Source organism: Carettochelys insculpta, chromosome 8 (assembly GCF_033958435.1).
Source record: "Carettochelys insculpta isolate YL-2023 chromosome 8, ASM3395843v1, whole genome shotgun sequence".
NCBI classification, from domain to species: Eukaryota; Metazoa; Chordata; order Testudines; family Carettochelyidae; genus Carettochelys; species Carettochelys insculpta.
Window position 1 is genome coordinate 68,129,804 of NC_134144.1, and position 19,133 is coordinate 68,148,936.

Here is a 19,133-nt window from a genome sequence, read left to right on the forward strand (position 1 = left end):
AAAATGCGCTCTTTCGATCCGAAAGGTCAGATACTTCTGGAAGCCCTCTTCTGATCCCAGAACAGGAAGAGCATCTTTTTTCAAAAGCTTCTTTCAAAAAAAAAAGTGGGGAGACACCTCAAAAGAGCAGTCCTCATGGTGCTGGATTTTTCAATCCCTGCCCCGTTCTTTCGAAAGAGCAGAGACTGTGTTGCAATAGTGGATTGATTTTTTTTACCTGTTTTTCTGTATATGAACGTGCCCTTTTGAAACAAGTTTTTTCAGACGAGATCTTCCAGAAAAACTTCTTTTGAAAGAACACTGTAGAGTAGATGTAGCCTTTGGGTAAAAAACGTTTCGAGGTTTATGTCAGGGAGGCTCCAACTGGAGGTCATGAGCTGTCAGCTTCCACTTCCACACCCCACTTTGCCACCAACATTTACAATGGTGTTAAATACAAAAAATGTGTTGCATTCAGAAGCTTGCTGTGTGAAAGGGATCACCGAAGTTTGAGAACCATGGATTTAAGTGGAAAAGATGAGGTCGTCTTGGGGACGAACTTCAAGTGTAATCTGACGCCATTTCTACACAGCCCAAAATATGCTAATAAAGCGCAGGTGCAAAATCCCTGTGCCTCATTAGCATAGGGTCACATGATTTGGAGTCCAAAAGATGCTCTTCTGGACTCCAAAACAATGTGTGGAAGCACGGCCCTGGGGGCGGGGGTGTCTTCGAGGCCCCTTCTTTCCTGGATCAGTCTGTTTGCTGTCTATGAGGAGAAAGCTGGCTCTGTGGATATGGAAAAAGCAGTGGACATGATAAACCTTGACTTTAATAAAGCTTTTGATATGGTCTCCTACAGTGTTCTTGCCAGCAAGTTAAAAGTAGAATGGCTTGTATGAATGGACTATAAGGTGGCTAAATCACTGGGCTCAACAAGCAGTGATCAATGGCTCAATTTCTAGTTTACAGTTGGTATCAAGCAGAATGCCCCAGGGATCAGTCCTTCAGCCAGTTTTATTCAAAAATCTCCATTAATGACCTTGACGATGGGCTGGTTTCCACCGTGAGCAAGCTTGTGTATGACAGTAAGCTGAGAAAGGTAGATATGCTGAAGAACAGGGACAGGGTCCAGAACAACAGAAAAATTGGAGGACTGATTAAAAAAAATCCAGTGAGGTTCAAGAAGGAAAAGTGCAAAGTCCTGAACTTAGAACAGAAGAATCCCATGCACTGCTACAGACTAGGGACCAAATAAGTAAGCATCAGTTTTGCAAAAAAAGGACCTGGGGAATGTAGTGGACAAGAAGTTGGATAAGGGTCAGTGTGCCCTTGTTTCCAAGAAGGCTAATGGCATATTGTGTTACATTAGTAGGAGTACTGCGCGATGATCAACGGAAATGATTATTCCCCTCTATTTGGTACTGGTGAAGCCACATCTGGGCTAGCGAGTTTAGTTTTGTGTTCCCCACTACAGAAAAAATGGGGACAAAATGGAGAGAGACTAGTGAAAATTAGCTGGGAGGGTGGGGCACATGACTTAGAAGATGATGCTCAGGGAACTGGGTTTATTTAGTCCACAGAAGAGTGAGGGGGGATCTGATTGTGGTTTTCAACTACCTGAAGCAAGAAGGTCCAAAGCGCATGGAGCTAGTTTGTTCTGACTGATTACAGATGATGAAACAAGGAGCAGTAATCTCAAGTTGCAGTGGGAGAGGTGTAGGTTGGACATTAGAAAATATTATTTCACTAGGAGGGTACTGAAATACTGGACTGGTTTACTTAGGAAGGTGGTGGAATCTCCATACTCAGAGTTTTTTTTTTTAAGTCCCAGCCTGACAAACCCTTGGCTGATCAAGTTGCCTTATCTTCCTACCCAAATCTATGATTCTATGACTGTCCATCCACTGAAGTGATGGCCTGTTGACAGTAGAAGCACTTAAGTCCCAGTGAATCAGGCATACTACACAGATGGGCAGTCCCCATGAAAAGGGGAATTAGTAAATCAAGGTGTTCTGTTTTCTTTTGTTTTAAAGAACAAACTCACAAAAGACAGATTAGTAACTAATTAAGTTTGAATAATAGGGTTAATAATCCAATCAACTGACAGATAAGAACTCTGTCTCTAGTGGGGACGGATAGCACCTAGGTTAGAGCATTGGTCCTGTAAACCCAGGGTTATGAGTTCAATCCTTGAGGAGGCCTTTCAAGGTTAGGGGAAGGCTACCTCAGTGGTTTGAGCATTAGCCTGCTAAACCCAGGGCTATGAGCTCACCTCAAGGGGGCTATTCAGGGATACTTGGGCAAACAGGTTTTAAAAAAATCTGTCTGGGATGAGGGGGCAGGGGACTGGATTTGGTGACCTCTGAAGGTCCCTTCCAGCTCTATGAGATAAGTTAAGGTATGTATAGCCAGAGGCTACTTAAAAAAAAGGGAGGGGTTCACCAATGCAAGGCTGGTTAGCCTCAATGAAAAGCAGAAGGGAAGACATGTGCAGACCAAAAGGATACTGCTACCAAAGTTCTCTAATCAGCTTTACAATTGCTTTTGCCAATTTATTACTTCAAGGAAGGCACATTGCTCTCTAATGGAGCCACAGGTCTTCCCCTCCTTCCCCAGCTTTTTCCAGGTATTAAACTGGAAACATAAAAAAGGTGACGGTATTCTTCCATGATCTTCTGAGAAAAATTCCAGCCAAATGGGACATCAAAATGAGAAGCCACCACTGTATATTTGGCAGGTATTCAAAATGCATTTATCACAGGAGATCCCTAGAATCCTTGAGCTTGAGTCTCCAGGGTAAGGCTTGACTATGCCTATACAGTCATAGGCCACTTGCATGTGGATTCTTTTTTGAAGAGTAAGAAAAGTGGCGATATATCTAAATCAACCTGAGTTACCCTACTGAGACATCATACAAAGTAAATTGTTCAGACCTGTGATTCTCCCTCTCTTTCCTTACATGAACCAGGACATTTAGTCAGTGCAGACATTTAGATTATCACTGGGCAGCCAAATTAACACCCCCCTGAGATGCATGAGGCATTTTGCACCTCCCAGAGCTATTATTCTGCGCTAACTAGCACTTATGTTCAGAAAACTTTTGTTTTTTGTTGCTCAGTGGTGTGAAAAAACCCCACACCCCTTAGCAGCGTTCCCCCTATTTTCTTCTACACACGGATAGAATAAATTGCGTTACATGCATGAAGTAACGTGCAGATGTGCAGCATCAATAGAAACAAATGCTGCCCACTGCGGGTGGGCAAAACACTGTGCTTATCAGCTGGGCGGTCCACAATCTCTCATAGGTGGCTACCCAAGAGCTCAACTTAAAGGGAACACTGTCCCTAAGTGACAAGTTTTGGCTGCACAAATGTTCATGTGCACAGTGCTACGTCAGCAGCCAAGCTACTGCCGCTTGTTAAGTTGATTTTGTGTCAACAGGAAAGCTGTATCCCGCTGGAACAAAGCAGCTACAGGAGTGTTCTTGATGCAGCACAGCTATATCAGTAAACTTATGTGGCTGTACGCTTACAAGTGTAGACATGGCTTCAGTTTCACTTCTTTAGCCCCAGCAGAGAGCTGCTGTATGGGGCTTATTAGGCAGCTGAGGGACTGTGCAGTTTACCAGGAATCCTGGCTGTGGCCTGGGAAGATCACATCTTGGAAGTATGCATTCTTCAGTTCAAGGGCATTATACCAGTCTCCCAGATTCAGGGAGGGAATAATGGAGGCCAAGACAACCATGTTGAATTTTAGGAACCTTTTGTGGTCTCACAGGTCCATAATGGGAAGCAGATTGTCTTTGGGATTAAAAAATACAGAACCACCTGTTCAGTATTTGAGTGGAACCTCCTCCACTGCCACTAACAAGAGAAGCCCCTGAACCTCCTACACAAAGAGCAACTTCTGAGAATGGCCCATGAAGGGGAACATGAAAGGAACTGGGGAGGACAGCCTTGAGATATGGTATTAGAACCCAGCAGTCTGTTATAGTGGACCAGGCCCAGAGGAAGCTGGCAGTTGCCAAACTGAGTGGAAAGTCTGCTCTGTAGCCCTGGGACATACCCGCAAAACTATTTCTTAGCTTCCTTTTTCAAAAAGGTAGACCCCAACTGAGCCAAGTGCAGGCGTCACTGACACAGTTGGTGGTTGTAGCCTCTGCTTTCTTTGGCAGCCACCTCCTGGTGGTGCTGGCTCCCTTGATCAGAAGGTGCTGTGGCAGGAATACTTTACAGGCAGGCTGGGCATATACAGCCCCAAGGTCTTTAGGCCATTGCAGGAGTCCTTAGGCCCATGTAGTTTTGTATCTGTTTATTTTGCAAGGAGGGTGTGACCAGCAAAAGGAAGGTCTGCATTGACTACTGAGCCTCTGCTGACAGCCTGGAGAGGAGCTGCCATGAGACACAATGCATGGATACAGTTGATGCCCTGGAGTCTGCCAGATGCCTCATCACTAGCCTGAGTCTCATCCAAGACCGTTACAAAAGTGCAACTAAATTACTAAACTAAGGGAATTAAGAAATTATGTACACTAAAAAAGAAACACATTCAGAGTAGGCAACAAAACTGGCTGAAGTCACAGCCATTCTGTGCATCGTCACTGGCAGCAAAGAAGAATGTACTGAAGGTGGCACCCCTTATAGTGTGCCATGAGGACCAGAATCTCCTCCAGGCACTAAATGCAGCAAGCACAAACATCTAATGTGGAATAGACAGAAGCAAGCACGCAAAGAAAATTAAATTAATGGTGTCCCTTTAGCCTCCGCCTAAGTATTCTCATCTATAAAATGAGTGTACTACTTGACAAGCTGGATTGTGTTTGTCCACCATTTTGAAGATTGGGAGAGGGATAGCTCAGTGGTTTGAGTACTGGCCTGCTAACCCCAGGGTTGTGAATTCAATCCTTGAAGAGACCACTGAGAGGTCTGGGGCAAAACAGATATTTAAAACTGTCAGGGATGGTGTTTGGTCCTGCCAAGAGGGCAGGGGACTGGACTCAATGATGTCCCAAGGTCCCTTCCAGTTCTATGAGATGCATGTATTTCCTAAAATGAAAAGACCAACACCCATTCACATATGCAGAAAGCAATGGGTGATTTGCATATTGATATGAACACAAAATTTGGCATTAAGTATAATTCTTGTCTTCTACTTACATTAAGTGCTGCAGAAATTATATTAAGCAGATTCTAAATGTGAATAATGAAACATCAAATGTCACTAAAACTATTTAATATGATCAGCAAGTGAATGTGTATTTCAGATTTACATAGACTATTGCATGAATACAGTTTTCATTCATGACAAAGTACTCAAATATTAAGAAATATTTGAATCTGACAAGAATGGACACAGATATATAGTACTGGAGAGAAGACAGAATTCAGTGTAAAAGTAATGTATGTCATTATTGTACATGCTTGAGAAAGATGTATCTTGCCCTTATGGATACAAATTTATCTAATTCTTTTTTAAATCTGAGGTTCAACTACACTGTATGTATGGCAGCTTCCAAAATGGAAAGTGGTTTCTTCTGCCTCTTGGAGTACTGTGATCATTAATATCCACACGCATTTTACTTACATGAAACATGACTGTGCATTTGACTTTGAAAACTGCTACCTCAAGTGTGATGCTAATATCTAAAGTTATAGAGAATTATGGGTAACTGTTCAATTCAAATTTTAAATCCTCTCATTTTTCCTTTACCACCACCACAAAGGAAACTTATAAATTAATATTATCTGAAATGGTGAACAGCGAAAGATGAAATAAAATACAGAAAAGCTAGATGAGAAGCAGCGTTCACTTAGACTACTTAGGAAAGTTAGAAAAAACAAATACCTGCAATGAACAACTACAGGTTCTTCTCTGCCAGCTCTCTTTTTTCGTACAAGACGCACAAAATCCAGGAAGTCACTGGAATCATCAGGAACTCCATGGTCAGGCCATGCTACATACTGGATCTGGGTGAGCTGACGGGTTTCATTTTTCTAATCAGAAACACAAAATGTGTTCAAATACAATTCAAATTTCATAATAAAAGCCAGCGATAATCAACAATATTCCTATAATTACTTCTCATTTAGGCATCCCATAGCACTTTATGAATATAAATTACTGGCCTACATTTTAGAACGTTATCTCTATCCTTATAAACAATAAAAATAAACTAATGTGTCCTGGCAAGCCACCTAAAATAGTACATCGCTAAAACAAGCACACAATGACCGACTTTTCTGCTGATGTCTTTTTGTTTTAGTATTAACTACATCTTTTCAACTCGCTCCATCTGTCTGGGGAACTCACAGAAAACTGTCTTGCTTTGTTATTTGTCTATACTAATGCCGAGTATAAAAAGACCTTGATCACTGACTAGTGTTCCTAGCTATTATCATAATATTAATACGATGCATTAGAAATAGGCTGGAATATAGTTCTAAAATTCACTAACAAAGTGCACTGTACAAGAAACACCAATGTGCAATTTGTACAGAAATATATCATTTCCACCAAGAAGAAAGGAAACATGATTATAATAATGTATAAGAGAGGATCATATCACTATTTTAAAATGCAGTTATAGTCTGAAAAGTGATTTTCTAAAAATAGCACTATAGGGTCTATTTTTTGCTAGACCTTAATGGCAGATCACATTTTCCCAGTTATAAAGTGAAAAGATTTCTACCCATTGATGCCCAGTACCTGAAAAATCAAACCTCTGGGGGGGCTCACGCATCATTAGCAATAAAAGGTTATTCAACAGAAATTTTCACACTCTCAGCTGTGCTGTTACTGTATGACTAACAAGAAGCACATCTCATTGAATACACTCAGGCTGCCTCTAGAATGCATCCTCTTTTGGAGGAGGAATGTAAATGAGGGAGATCAAAAATGCAAATGGAAGCGCTGATTTACAAATCTCATGCTATCTTTGCATAATCTTGCACGACTGTGTTTCTGGAAGAGGCTTTTCCAAAAACAAAAACCGCCACGTAAACAGGGTTCCTTTGAAACAAAACCCTATTTTCGAAAGAACCCTTTCCTTCCATTTTTGTTTCAGTAAGATGGGTTCTTTCAAAAAGTGTTCTGTTTTTGGGTTTTTCCCTGAAGGAACCCAATCTACATGGCTGTTTTGCTTTCGGAAAAGCCTGTTCCGGAAATGCGATTGTGAGATTATGCAAATGAAACACAAGATTTGTAAATCATCACTTTATTTGCATTTTTGATCACCCTCATTTGCATTCCTCTTCCAAAAGAGGAACGAAATGTAGATCCACCCTCAGGGATCAAACCTATTGAAAAAGGAGCTATTACTTTTGTTCTCTCTTTTCTAATAATCTCAACAGAATATATAACAGGTAGCCTAAAATCATAATTTTTACACTTAAGTTTAAAAAAAATCATGAAATTGGAGGATTCAAGAGTGAGGAAAATAAACATGACCTAAGGAAGTGGGCCTGAGGTGGGTGGTGGCAACTGTCTATATGAGACAAAAACGAATTAGTGGGAGGAAGAGAGGTGTCTGGGAAAGGCAAACAGGGAAGGAAAAGGCCTATGCAAGCAGAAGTGTGATGGAAACAGAAAAACAGGAACAACGAGGTGGCGACACCCTGAGTGCATCTGACCATAAACATCTGCAACTATACTGCAATGCATACTGGGTGTCTGCAAGAATACTGAAATGCAGAGACTGGCCAGGAAGTAGAATAGGAGAGACAGCTATATAGTAGGAACATGTCAGCTTTCTGAAATAAAAATAGCTCCTGATACAATTACATGCTCAGGATTATGGAGCTGAATTTTAATTTATAAACATAGTTACGCATTTACTACGTAAAAAGTACTATAAAGCATACAGTAACCAATACTTCCTCCAAAGTCTGGAAGCCTTACCACAACTCTGATTTCTACCCCTACTTATTTGGTTTACTGAAGGCATTTCCCACCCAAACACATCCATTTATCTGTGAGGCCAAATTAACAGTAAAAATATTGCCAGATTTCTCCTGCTTTTGTTGGATCTCAAACTAGGTCTCAAACATTCAAATTTTGGAACATACCCCATATTACATCTTCAGATTCTTGTAAACACCTCACCCACGGACTTCTCAAAATTGAACAAGAAAAATATAACACTTCCCTTTTTGTGACATTACACTGTAATCATCATTTGACTAACAGTCTTAATTAACTATGATATAATTTCTCTTAGGAGAAACTTACTCCTTCTGATATTATTGTGTGACATTTACTTTTAGGTATTACGTACTGTACAATATCAGACATGCAATATAACACTTGAAGAACAAGCCTGTTCTATGAGAAATTTTACATATAAACTGATTATCCTAGACTATTCCACCAGAGGAACCAACGAGTGCCTCCCAAATGAACTTAAGTACTAAAAAGGGGTACAACAGCAGAAAATTTTGGTAACTGGGGAGTCACACCATTCAGTGCTTTAAAGATGATGATCTGCATTCTGAATTGCACCTGGAAATGAAAAATCCCCCAGTGCAGAGCTCTGAAAACAAGTGTGGCAATGCTTACTGGGATAAACTGTCATCTTACTTATGGGATCAGAAATGGTATTTTAACTGTTCTGCCATTGGTGGTATTTTTGACTAACTTTGGAAGAATTGTAATCATTTCACCTCAAACAGAGCCATATCCTTTGAAAACATCTGTCACCTCAATGTCCAAGGTCTCTTTATAACTAGGAATTAGTTGTATCTGGGAAAACCTTTTGCTCAAGTAAATACATGAAGAATTCTTTGAGATACATAGTCCAATAAATTATGATTGCTATCATAAATTTTGCCATAATATATCAAAAACACAGGCTTTCATTTAAAGATAACAAAGCTTAAAGGCATTATTTTAGGAATCTGCCAAATGTTCATTAACCCATTAGGAAATATTTACAGAAAACTCTTCAGAGGCACAAAATGTGTTTCTATGAAGCAACAATGAAAAGTTTTGAATGTTTAATGGATATTTTGAAAAGATCCAGGAATATACTAAAATAAATTTATAATTATTTTTAATTTAATAATCGTAATAGCTTTAGAATGATCCTGACCAAACAGTTCTTAGATTATTAATGTTCATCTCACATGACTAATATATTGCACTGTACCCATTAAAAGGAACACAGATTAAATCTCTGTTCAATTCCCTGAAAGGGTATCATTAAAACTTTTCTTTGCGAACAAAAGGCATTTATTCATAACAAAAAAGAGAATAATTCACACAAAATTAGAGACTTGTTTTATATGGCATTTTAGAATGATCAATTAATTGACTACACAATCAACATGTGGACATGCTATAAAACTGGAATATATGTCTGTCATTAGGTAATTTCACTTTGGAGGATTCCACAGAATTCGAACAACTATAATATTACAGCTTTACCTCAAGGTTAGTCAGTGTCATCTCTCTGAAGACATAAGCAGGATTTCCTTCCTCTGAATGGCAGGTAATCTGGAAATTACCATATGATAAACTTCCTGTAGGCTCTGGCCAGTACTGATGACACTTAACCTAAAGTCAAGAGGTTTTCAAAAGAGAGTCTTTAGAGTCACAGAATGTTATTTTTCCGCCTTTCTAGATATAGCATACCTCCCTTCTGAGCAGTTTTGTAATTACTGCTGACTTACTTACTGAACACACTGTAAGGGTTGATAATTGAAAATGAGCTACTAGCTTTATAACTGAAAAAAATTCCAGTTAGTGTCACTGATATGAGCCCTGAGCAGATGAATACCTTTAATCATTTGCAACTGTTTTTGCTCATATAACATAATCAAAGCATCAAATTTTTCATACAAATGAATGAAACTCCATGAACGTTCCATATATATATTTGAAGGTAAAAACATGGTTTAAGTTAACATTGCAGGACGCACAGTTGTCATTCACCTTGAAGGTTAACAAGCATTCTGTCAGATCTAGCTGTTATTATTTAATAACTGCACTTCTTGCATGATTTTAATTACTTGATTACTATACATATGAAAGCCCTGCTTCACTTCTCCACTTTGTTTCATTCTCACAGGCACTAACTCTTGAGTTTAGTGTAACTGAATGGTGAGGTCGTAAATTCTGATGTCACATTCTTTTAAAATATCTACTAAATATTCCATTTTTACACTACAGTGATAGGTGCAGCCTTAGATCCACACCTAACTTTTAAAACCCTAAAATATCTCTTCACTAAGACAGCCTTATATCCAGAATTAAATGTGTTGCTATAAAATGAAAGGAGAAGTTGGCCAGTAAGCAATAACTAACATTGCTTCATAACAGGACAAACGTTAAGGCATGTTACGTGGAAGCTCACCAGAAGCTTTCAGTTAAACAAGAACTTTAAAGATGACCAGCTTTGACAAACTGCTTAAATGCCTAAATATAAACAGGTCATTTCAGTTCATGATTACTTTTTAATCTCTCTAATCACCTGGCAGGGCCTGTCAGAGCATCAGTACCTGCAGACTTTCTGCGCTACTGACACACTTGGCATGCAGTGGGACAGTGATATCAATAGCTCCATACTTCACAATGGAGCAGGGAATCTGTTGATGGGTATAAGATAGCTTTTTTTTATCTCAGTATTAAGCTGCTCTCAAAGAATTCTATAGATATCAGTATTCAAAAACCTTAGAGAACTGCTATTGTGGGTCTCTTCTTAATAGAGCTGCACAGAAAATTTAACTAAGAGTGCATTTGGAACTAAAATTCCTTCTAATGGCATTTATTTGGGAGCATACAGAATCATAATAAAACCAAGTCATTGAATAGTTTAAAAAAGTTTCAACACACCTACAGTTATTTTCATGTAAATTAGTAAGTCTGACAAATACAGCAAATACAATTATCTTAAGAATTCGTACACAGCTGAATTCTGAATTAGTAATTCTCTTCAACACAAACCAAGTTTTGCTAGCCAGAATGATACAGCTCTACCCTAAAACCCACCATATAAAACTCAATCACGATTATAAAGTATACCAGCTATTTTATGAAACATACCAGGTATGTACTAATATTTAAAGTTTACTTCAGTGGACAGAAGCAACAGAATGGGCAAAATTATTAATGAAACCATATCAACCAGAAAGTTTCAGGAAACTGTTTCTCCTTTTTGAAATTAGGCAACACCATTATGGCAACGTACAAAATAACTACTTTCTCCTTTATAATTTGTATATATGCGGCTAACTACACCTTTTTTGTATTAAAAGAAGCATCTATAAATGGAGTTAAGAATTAACATAACTGGCTAGTCAAAAACAAATATTTTTAAATAAAAAATTGGCCAATGCACAGGCAATCACTAATCTTTCATTTGATTAAGCAAATATCCAGAAGCTTTACTCCATGCCATAGAGTTACAGCTTGAAAGTAATGGTAGATTTAAGGCTGACCTATGGATCTTGATCCAGTTCCCCAAAGTACAACTGGTGATTGCTGTGATATCATGACTTCAACGCAAATTTATTACACTGAAAAGCAAACAATACAACACTGGTCTAGGCCTCCCTGCAGGATTAATTCATCCCTGTTCAGAAACTTTAATTTAGAAAAAATGACACTTTTTGAGCTGTTAGAGCTTCAACAGAGAGAGAACACTCCAAACAGGCAAACACTGTCTACCATTTCACTGGGAAAAACAAGCAGATTAAGTCATGAAAAATTCATACATGAAATATAAGACAAGAATTAAACGTGCTTCAACATCCACTCTGGCTGCGTCTAGATTCAGTCCGACTGCCAGCAGCATGATGCAAATAAGGGCTCACGAAATTGCAAATGAGTGCTCATTTGCATATCCACACAAGTCTTTTGCATATTCACAGCAGAAAACAAGCAGTGTAGACAGTTTTACAGGCAACAACGTCCTCTGTCGCCATCCTCTTATTCTTGATTTTTTTCAGGGCTAAGGGGCTGCCAACAAATGGCTGGGGGTGGGGGGGTGTCTGCTCGCAGAACCACATCTACACAGCTTGTTTTCTGCAATGAATATGCAAATGCCCATGTAAAATATGCACACGAGCATCCATTTGCATTTTGTGACCCCTCATTCACATAGAATCATAGAGTAGGACTGGAAGGGACCTTGAGAGGCCATTGAGTCCAGCCCCCTGCCCTCATGGCAGGACCAAGCACTTTCTAGACCATCCCTGAAAGCCATCTATCTAACCTCTTCTTAAATATCTCCAGTGATGGAGATTCTACCACCTTCCTTGGCAATTCATTCCAGTGTTTGATCACCCTGACAGTTAGGAACTTTTTCCTAATGTCCAACCTGAACCATCATACTTCCATCTGAACATCATACTTCCATACTTCCAACATCATACAACATCATACTTCCATACTGAACATCATACTTCCAGAAGCTGGACTGATGCAGCTTAAGCATTAAGACTCGCTGAATAATCCTGAAAGAAAGGTTTTAAAATGGCAACACAGGAGGGCCGTAACTGTAGCAATGCCTGTGAACACTTCCAGAAAAGGCTTCATGATGACCCTGTTCTATCCTAATATTATGTGGTAGAATCAAAACAGAATTTTTAAAATAGAAGATTAAAGTTCAAATCAAAACTTTGACTTACTCTGCCCCGTTCAACTTGAGTGGTCAACATTACAACCATAGACGAACCTTGTTCCCAAGTCATCTGCCAAAAATCAGGACAAGTGTTCGGTAATGGACCCTGACAAGCAATGTACTGGTTTATTATGCTGGAAGAAGGGATTTCCATCTAAAACAAAACCAGAATTATTTTAGTTGTTAAACGACGCTGATCTCTTTGAAACTTTAATTTAATGAACCACAAATTTACTCTTTACTATTTAAATTAGACTTACAAAAATATGGGAAGAGTTAAATCAATAAAAGTGATCCAATTAAAATGTTTATCACCAGGCCACAGATAAAAGATCACACGAAACAATAAGAGACTATCAACACTGAGAAAAAAGTCACGTTATTTAAAATCATAACAAAATCCAAAGTATGTAAATAACTGACAGACTGCAGTTGATAAATACCTGAGCTGTCGAGAACACCGGTAACAAAGAAGATACAGTAAGGTCTCAGAGTACATGAATCCAGAGTATGTGACTCCACTCTTACACAGCTGACCCGATTCCCACTTACGCTCATGACTCGTACTTACACATTTATGCATGGGGTGAGAAGCGAGTATACAGTAATCCCTTGCTTTATGCAGCTTCACAGTGCGCAATACCCGCTTTAACGCAAGTTTTGCGCAATGTGAAGCTGCTGGGCTGTCAGCCTGCCTAGCTTCCAGCAGCTGTGGGTAGCTAGGCAGGTTAAGAGGCCCTTTACCCTGCCTTCCCAGAGCAGCGCCGCTTGACAGCCATGCTGGTTCACCCATTGAAGCCCCAGCCGGCTCAACCCCCCACAACTTCCCAGCCCCATGGCCCAGATCCTCCCCCTTCTGGCACGCCCCAGCTCACCCCTTCCTCAGCCCCATGTTCTAGCTGTCAGCCACTGCAGGTGCATGAGGCTCTACCCTCCCACAAACCCAATTCACCCCACTGAACCCCCCCCACAGCCCCAGCTCACATCCCCCCGCCCAGCATGCAGGGCTCCTGCTTCAACCTGCACTTGGGGCTCCCAACTCCCAGTGTGTGAGCATGCAGGGCTCCAGCTCCAACACCCTTACCCATCACTGCCGTGGCCCAGGCTCCAACCCCCTGGCTGGGCTCAACTCCCATCCAACCTCCTGCACACCCCAGATCAACTGCACCCTACCATCCCAGGCTTAATCCCCCTGCCTCCTCCCAGGGCCCCAGCCCATTCCCCTCAGCCCTCCCCAACTTACGCAAAATTCAAGGTACCTCGAGGGATTACTGTATGTGAAAAACCATGACAGTGAAGCATCAAATTAATTTGGATAGACACATGAATTAAATCTTCTGTTTATAGTATGTGATTGTTTAAATACTAATCCTGGGATCAAATACCTACCCTCTGTATTCCTGAAGAGAAAAGTTAGCTGTGCTTTTTTTTGTTATGGGCTACAAGACAAAGACTATCCAGCTAAAATTTGCTAGTTTTGGACACTGCTACAACGTGCACTGGTTTACTATGTGTTAGTTTTATCTCTAGCTAGCTACTGTCTCCCAACAATGACCACATCTGAAATAAAATTCAGGCTCTTACTGCTGCACATAAAATCTCATAGTAACAGAGAGGTAGCCATGTTAGTTTGTAGTCTGACAAAAAGCAGAAGAAATGTAGCACTTTGAAGACTAACATATTTATTTATTCCATGATGACCGTTCGTGGGATAGACCCACTTCTTCAGATCAATTTCATTTCCAACACAGGTTGACATTTCCAAGTACAGAGAACCAAAAAAGAAAAAAAAATTGCAATAAAAACTGAGAAATCAAATAGAATAGAAGGAAGGGGGTGAGAATGGGGTGGGGGGGATGTTACCTCATGCATTACAAGCAGTGCTTCCCTTCCTTTGATGCTTGTAATTCTCTCAGACAGGACAATTAACATCCCGCCCCAACTCTCACCCCCTCCCTTCTATCCTGTTTGATCTGTCAGTTTTTATTGCAATTTTTTTTTCTTTTTCATCCTGTGCACTTATGTCAGTCTGTATTGGAAAAGAAATTGATCTGAAGAAGTGGGTCTGTCCCACGAAAGCTCATCACCAAATAAATCATTTTGTTAGTCTTTAAAGTGCTACATTTATTTGATAAAATATCTCAGTCACTGATGGCCTGATCAGTTTCACACTCTACCAGAAACCCACTGACCACTACACTTACCTACATGCTTCTAGCTTCCCTCCTGAACACACAACACGATCCGTCGTTTACAGTCAAGCCCTGACATACAATCACATCTGCTCTGATCCTACTGATAGAGACTGAAAACTACAAGAACTCTACCAAACATTCATAAATCTGAATTACCCACCGGGAGAAGTAAAAAAAAATTGACAGGGCCAGACGAATACCCAGAAACCAACTACTCCAAGATAGGCCCAAAAAAGCCAACAACAGAACACCACTTGTCATTACCTACAGCCCCCAACTCAAACCACTGCAATGCATCACTAAAGACCTACTACCTATCTTAAACCATGATGCCACACTCCAGAAGACCCTAAGTGACAGGTCTGTTCTATTTTTAGACAACATCCCAGCCTTATGAGGATTCTTACTAGCAACCAAAGGCTATACTATAATAATAGTAATCCTGGAACTTTTCCTTGCAACAAGCCCCGTTGCCAACTTCGTTCACGTATCTATTCTGGAGATACCACCACTGGACCCAGCCACGTTAATTACAGAATCACGGGCATATTCCCCTATTCCTCAACTAACATCATATATGCCAGCATGTGCCAACAATATCCACATACCACATATATAGGACAGACTGCAAACACTCTTCAACAAAGAATGAATGGACATAAAACAGACATTAAAAAAAAAAATTCCAAATACACAAACCTTTCAGCCAGCATTTTAATGGAGTGTGACATTCTGTTAAAGACCTGAGAGTTTGTGTTCTACTGAAAAGGGACTTTAACAACCGTCTACAGAAGGAATGCTCAGAACTAATATTCATATTCAAATTTGACACAAACACATGGTTTCAACAGGGACGGCAATTACCTGATCCATTACAAAGGCTCTTTTACACACTTGGATGTTTTATTTAACCCCCCTCCCTCCGCCCACTCTTCCGATTTGTCAACCTTGATAACAATTGTTGAACCTCTGTGCTTTATATGTTGAGTCAATTGTTCTGGTAAGGCTATGATCTGAAGAACTGGGTCTGTCCCACAAAAGCTCATCACTTAATAAATTATTTTGTTAGTCTTTAAAGTGCTACTTGACTGCTTTTTTGGTTTGATAGAATACAGACCAACAAGGCTCTCTCTGTCACCATAAAGTATCTCAGTTTGATTGAGAGTCATTAGGAAGTTAACCACAGTCTTTCAGACAAACTTACTAACATTTAAGCCAAATGATGAAAGCACTTCCCATCCAAGCTAGATGCGTTAGATTTGAGAAACATATTCAAAGAGTAAATTCTTATTTTTACATTGTCTGCCGAAAAGCTGCAGTTGCAACTTATCAATTTTTCTTCTCCAGAATACAGCCACACTGTATGTATAGTATGAATGGCATAAAATTTAACTCACATTAATGTAATTTGCATTGATGTAGTCATCATTACTCTTCAAAATGACCCGTGTAGCATCATCTGGAAAAAAAATTTTAAACGCGTTATTTCTCAACCAAGTACAATTAAATATTTTAAACTTACACACACACACACACACACACACACACTTACAAGGCGAAATGTCTCTGTATCTATTTTTGGAAATGTTTTGAGGTAATTTGGCACAAGACATTGTCATCCCAGGCTTCTTCCTATACAGTTGCTAAAAGAGAATAAAGATGGTCAGATTGTAACAAGCACAACATAGGGCTTGATAGCTTTAAATTTACAACATACAAACATGAAAACATTGTTTTGTATTCATAAGCAAGACATAAAATTTTATTCTTCTATACAAATAGCTAGAGTACATGCTCTATAAATTTCAAAAGGCATATGCTGAAAAACTGATTCTGAAGCAGCAGGCATTTATCTGTACAAAGGCCAATGATACTGGTACAGTGGAAAAAGCAAACAAGAGTTCACTGCACCTTAACACAGGCTGCATCAACACTAGCAAGTTCTTTCAGAAAATCCAGCCCTTTTTTGAAAGAACACACAGACACTGTGTCTACACTTGCATTCCTCTTGTGTAAGAGGCTTGCAAGTGAAGGAAATCGAAAACACAAATGAGGCACTGATTTACATATCCGGTATCACTTGCATATTCTCCTTTCAAAAGGAAAAAAACCAGTGTAGATGGGGCTCTTTCGAAAATAAACCCCATCTTTGAAAGAACCCTTCTTCCTGAAACGTCCTGTGCAGGAGTTCTTCTGTATTCTAGTCATACATAAACAAGAAGCAGTCCTGTGGCCCCTTAAAGATTAAGCACATTTTTAATTAGGTAATGAGCTTTTGTCGTAAGACCCACTTCCTCCGATCTGACTAACGTAATAAAAAAAACTGCAAGTCTTTAAGGTGCTACAGGACTGCCTGCTACATGTGAAGCTATAAACTAACATGACTACCCCGCTGAGTTTAGTAAGGATGTAGTTAGTTATGTGACGAGGCCAGGAGTTGCCACCCCTAACTGAACAAGCACATTTCTCAATTCAAAGAAATATAGCAAAAAAACCACACGCTACATGGTTTTAGTCAGTTTGCATTCACGGACAAATAATTTAAGAGAAACTTTGAAATGATACGTTCTGCATTTTTCTATAACTAATGTATTTTCAACCAAAACGCAAGCACGGAAACAGGATTTTTCTTTTAACTGTTCATTTGGTTCCTGTTTTTCAATCCTTGCTTGGTTTGATTCCTCAGTTCCCGGCATCAAATCTGTGATACAGCTACAAAAAAAAAATTTAGCAAGGCTATTTATTTTTATGACTGATCATACCATAATGATCACTACTTTAAATCATTAAGAGTTTTGTCCTCTGCATCACTAAATTTCACACAGTTATTTCAGAGGAACAGACTGACACATTATACAGTAGACGGTCGAGTTAAGCACAGGTTGTGTCACTGGGCAACCACGCATAACTCAAATTTTGTGCAAGTCGGGAGGAGCAAGAAACCAGGTAGAAGCCTAATTCCCAGCTCCCCTCCGCTTCGAGATATGGGAAACAGACTAGGGCAGCAGTGATAGATAGTTTTCCAGCTACAGCGAGTGGCGGGGAGCTGGGAACCAGCAGCTCCCCTCTGCTTGCAGAGCCAGGAAACTGACCAGCAGTGCTGGTCACTTTTGCAGTCCCTGGGAGTGGTGCTGGCTGGGAATCAGGCTGCCGCTTGGTTCCCAGCTTCCTGCCACTCCTGGGGACCAGAAAACTGCTCCTGTCAGGGGCGGCAGCTTGATTCTCATCTGCCGCCTTTGACAGCTGTGGTAGCCTGACTTTAGCCTGATGCCATGACAGGAGCAGGGAAACTGACCAGAACAGCAGCTGGTCAGTTTACCCACTCCTCTGAGTAGCAGGGAGCTGGTGCCTGGAAGCCCAGAGCCAGATGCCAGCTCCCCACCACTCAGCATCGCATTAACCTGAGATACGCACAAGTTGAATGAATAGTTAGTCTTTAAAGTACTACTTGACTGCTTTTTTGTTTTGACAAGTTGAATGAGTGTATCTCGGGGTCCTACTTTGTTAGGAACTCCTATTATTTCTTAACCATATTTTACTTACACTTAATATTTTGCTGACACTGGACTGCATGAGCCATATTCATCCACCCATTAGTATATTTAAACATAAAATTTACAATTTCATTATTCTGAGCTAACTGATACATACTGTGAATAGGCCTTACCAGCTATGCTACTGCTACTCCCTGAGCCTGCCACAATCGTGCTCCTACACAGTTCACTGTTGGGGTTAAGCAAGCACAATTCCTCCAAAATCAATGGAGCGACATACATTTACTACAGGAATAAGTTTGGTGTCAGTAGAACAAGAAAAGTTCTCAGTCCACCTTTGTTTATTAATGAACAAGAAAAGTAGCTGAAAAGTAAGCTTGGATATAATCACAATGGCATTTAAAGCTATTTTATTTAAGTTCCTGCATGAAACTAAAAAAAATTACTATATATCATGTAAAACACGATTTGAAATGGAAAAATACTCCTTAAAGCATTAGTTTTAATAGCTCCATATAAAATGAGTGAGTAACGTGAACAAGTTTTCAGAAACCTTAGTTTTAATTCAATAAGCTTAATAAGGGATTGTTTTAGTATTCAACTGAATTTAGTATTCAACTGAAAGAAACAAGGTCTGTAAGCCAAAAGTCTGGTTTACTTTTTTCCTCTTTAAAATTGTTTGCAAAATGAATTTTTGTATCATTTAGTAGAAACCAAATGCTTACTTTTTCAGAAAGCAAGTAGTCTACATGATAGCCAAACAAGTAGCCCCGAGATAACTAACCACTATATTAACACGTGATGAAGAAAAGAGTTTGGCAAGTAAAAAGATGTCAAGCTTCCAGG

General features: G+C 39.8%; 1 protein-coding gene across 1 annotated transcript in view; it reads right to left on the reverse strand.

The window, feature by feature from the left end:
- Positions 1–19,133, reverse strand: part of PTPN4 (protein tyrosine phosphatase non-receptor type 4) — a 167,384-nt gene that overhangs the window by 18,020 nt on the left and 130,231 nt on the right. The window contains exons 21-25 of the mRNA XM_075001253.1: positions 16,346–16,436; positions 16,191–16,252; positions 12,606–12,752; positions 9,403–9,531; positions 5,827–5,975 (exon numbers count right to left, since the gene is read on the reverse strand). Of these exons, the coding sequence (XP_074857354.1) occupies positions 5,827–5,975; positions 9,403–9,531; positions 12,606–12,752; positions 16,191–16,252; positions 16,346–16,436 (578 nt within the window). The remainder of the gene's footprint in view (positions 1–5,826; positions 5,976–9,402; positions 9,532–12,605; positions 12,753–16,190; positions 16,253–16,345; positions 16,437–19,133) is intronic.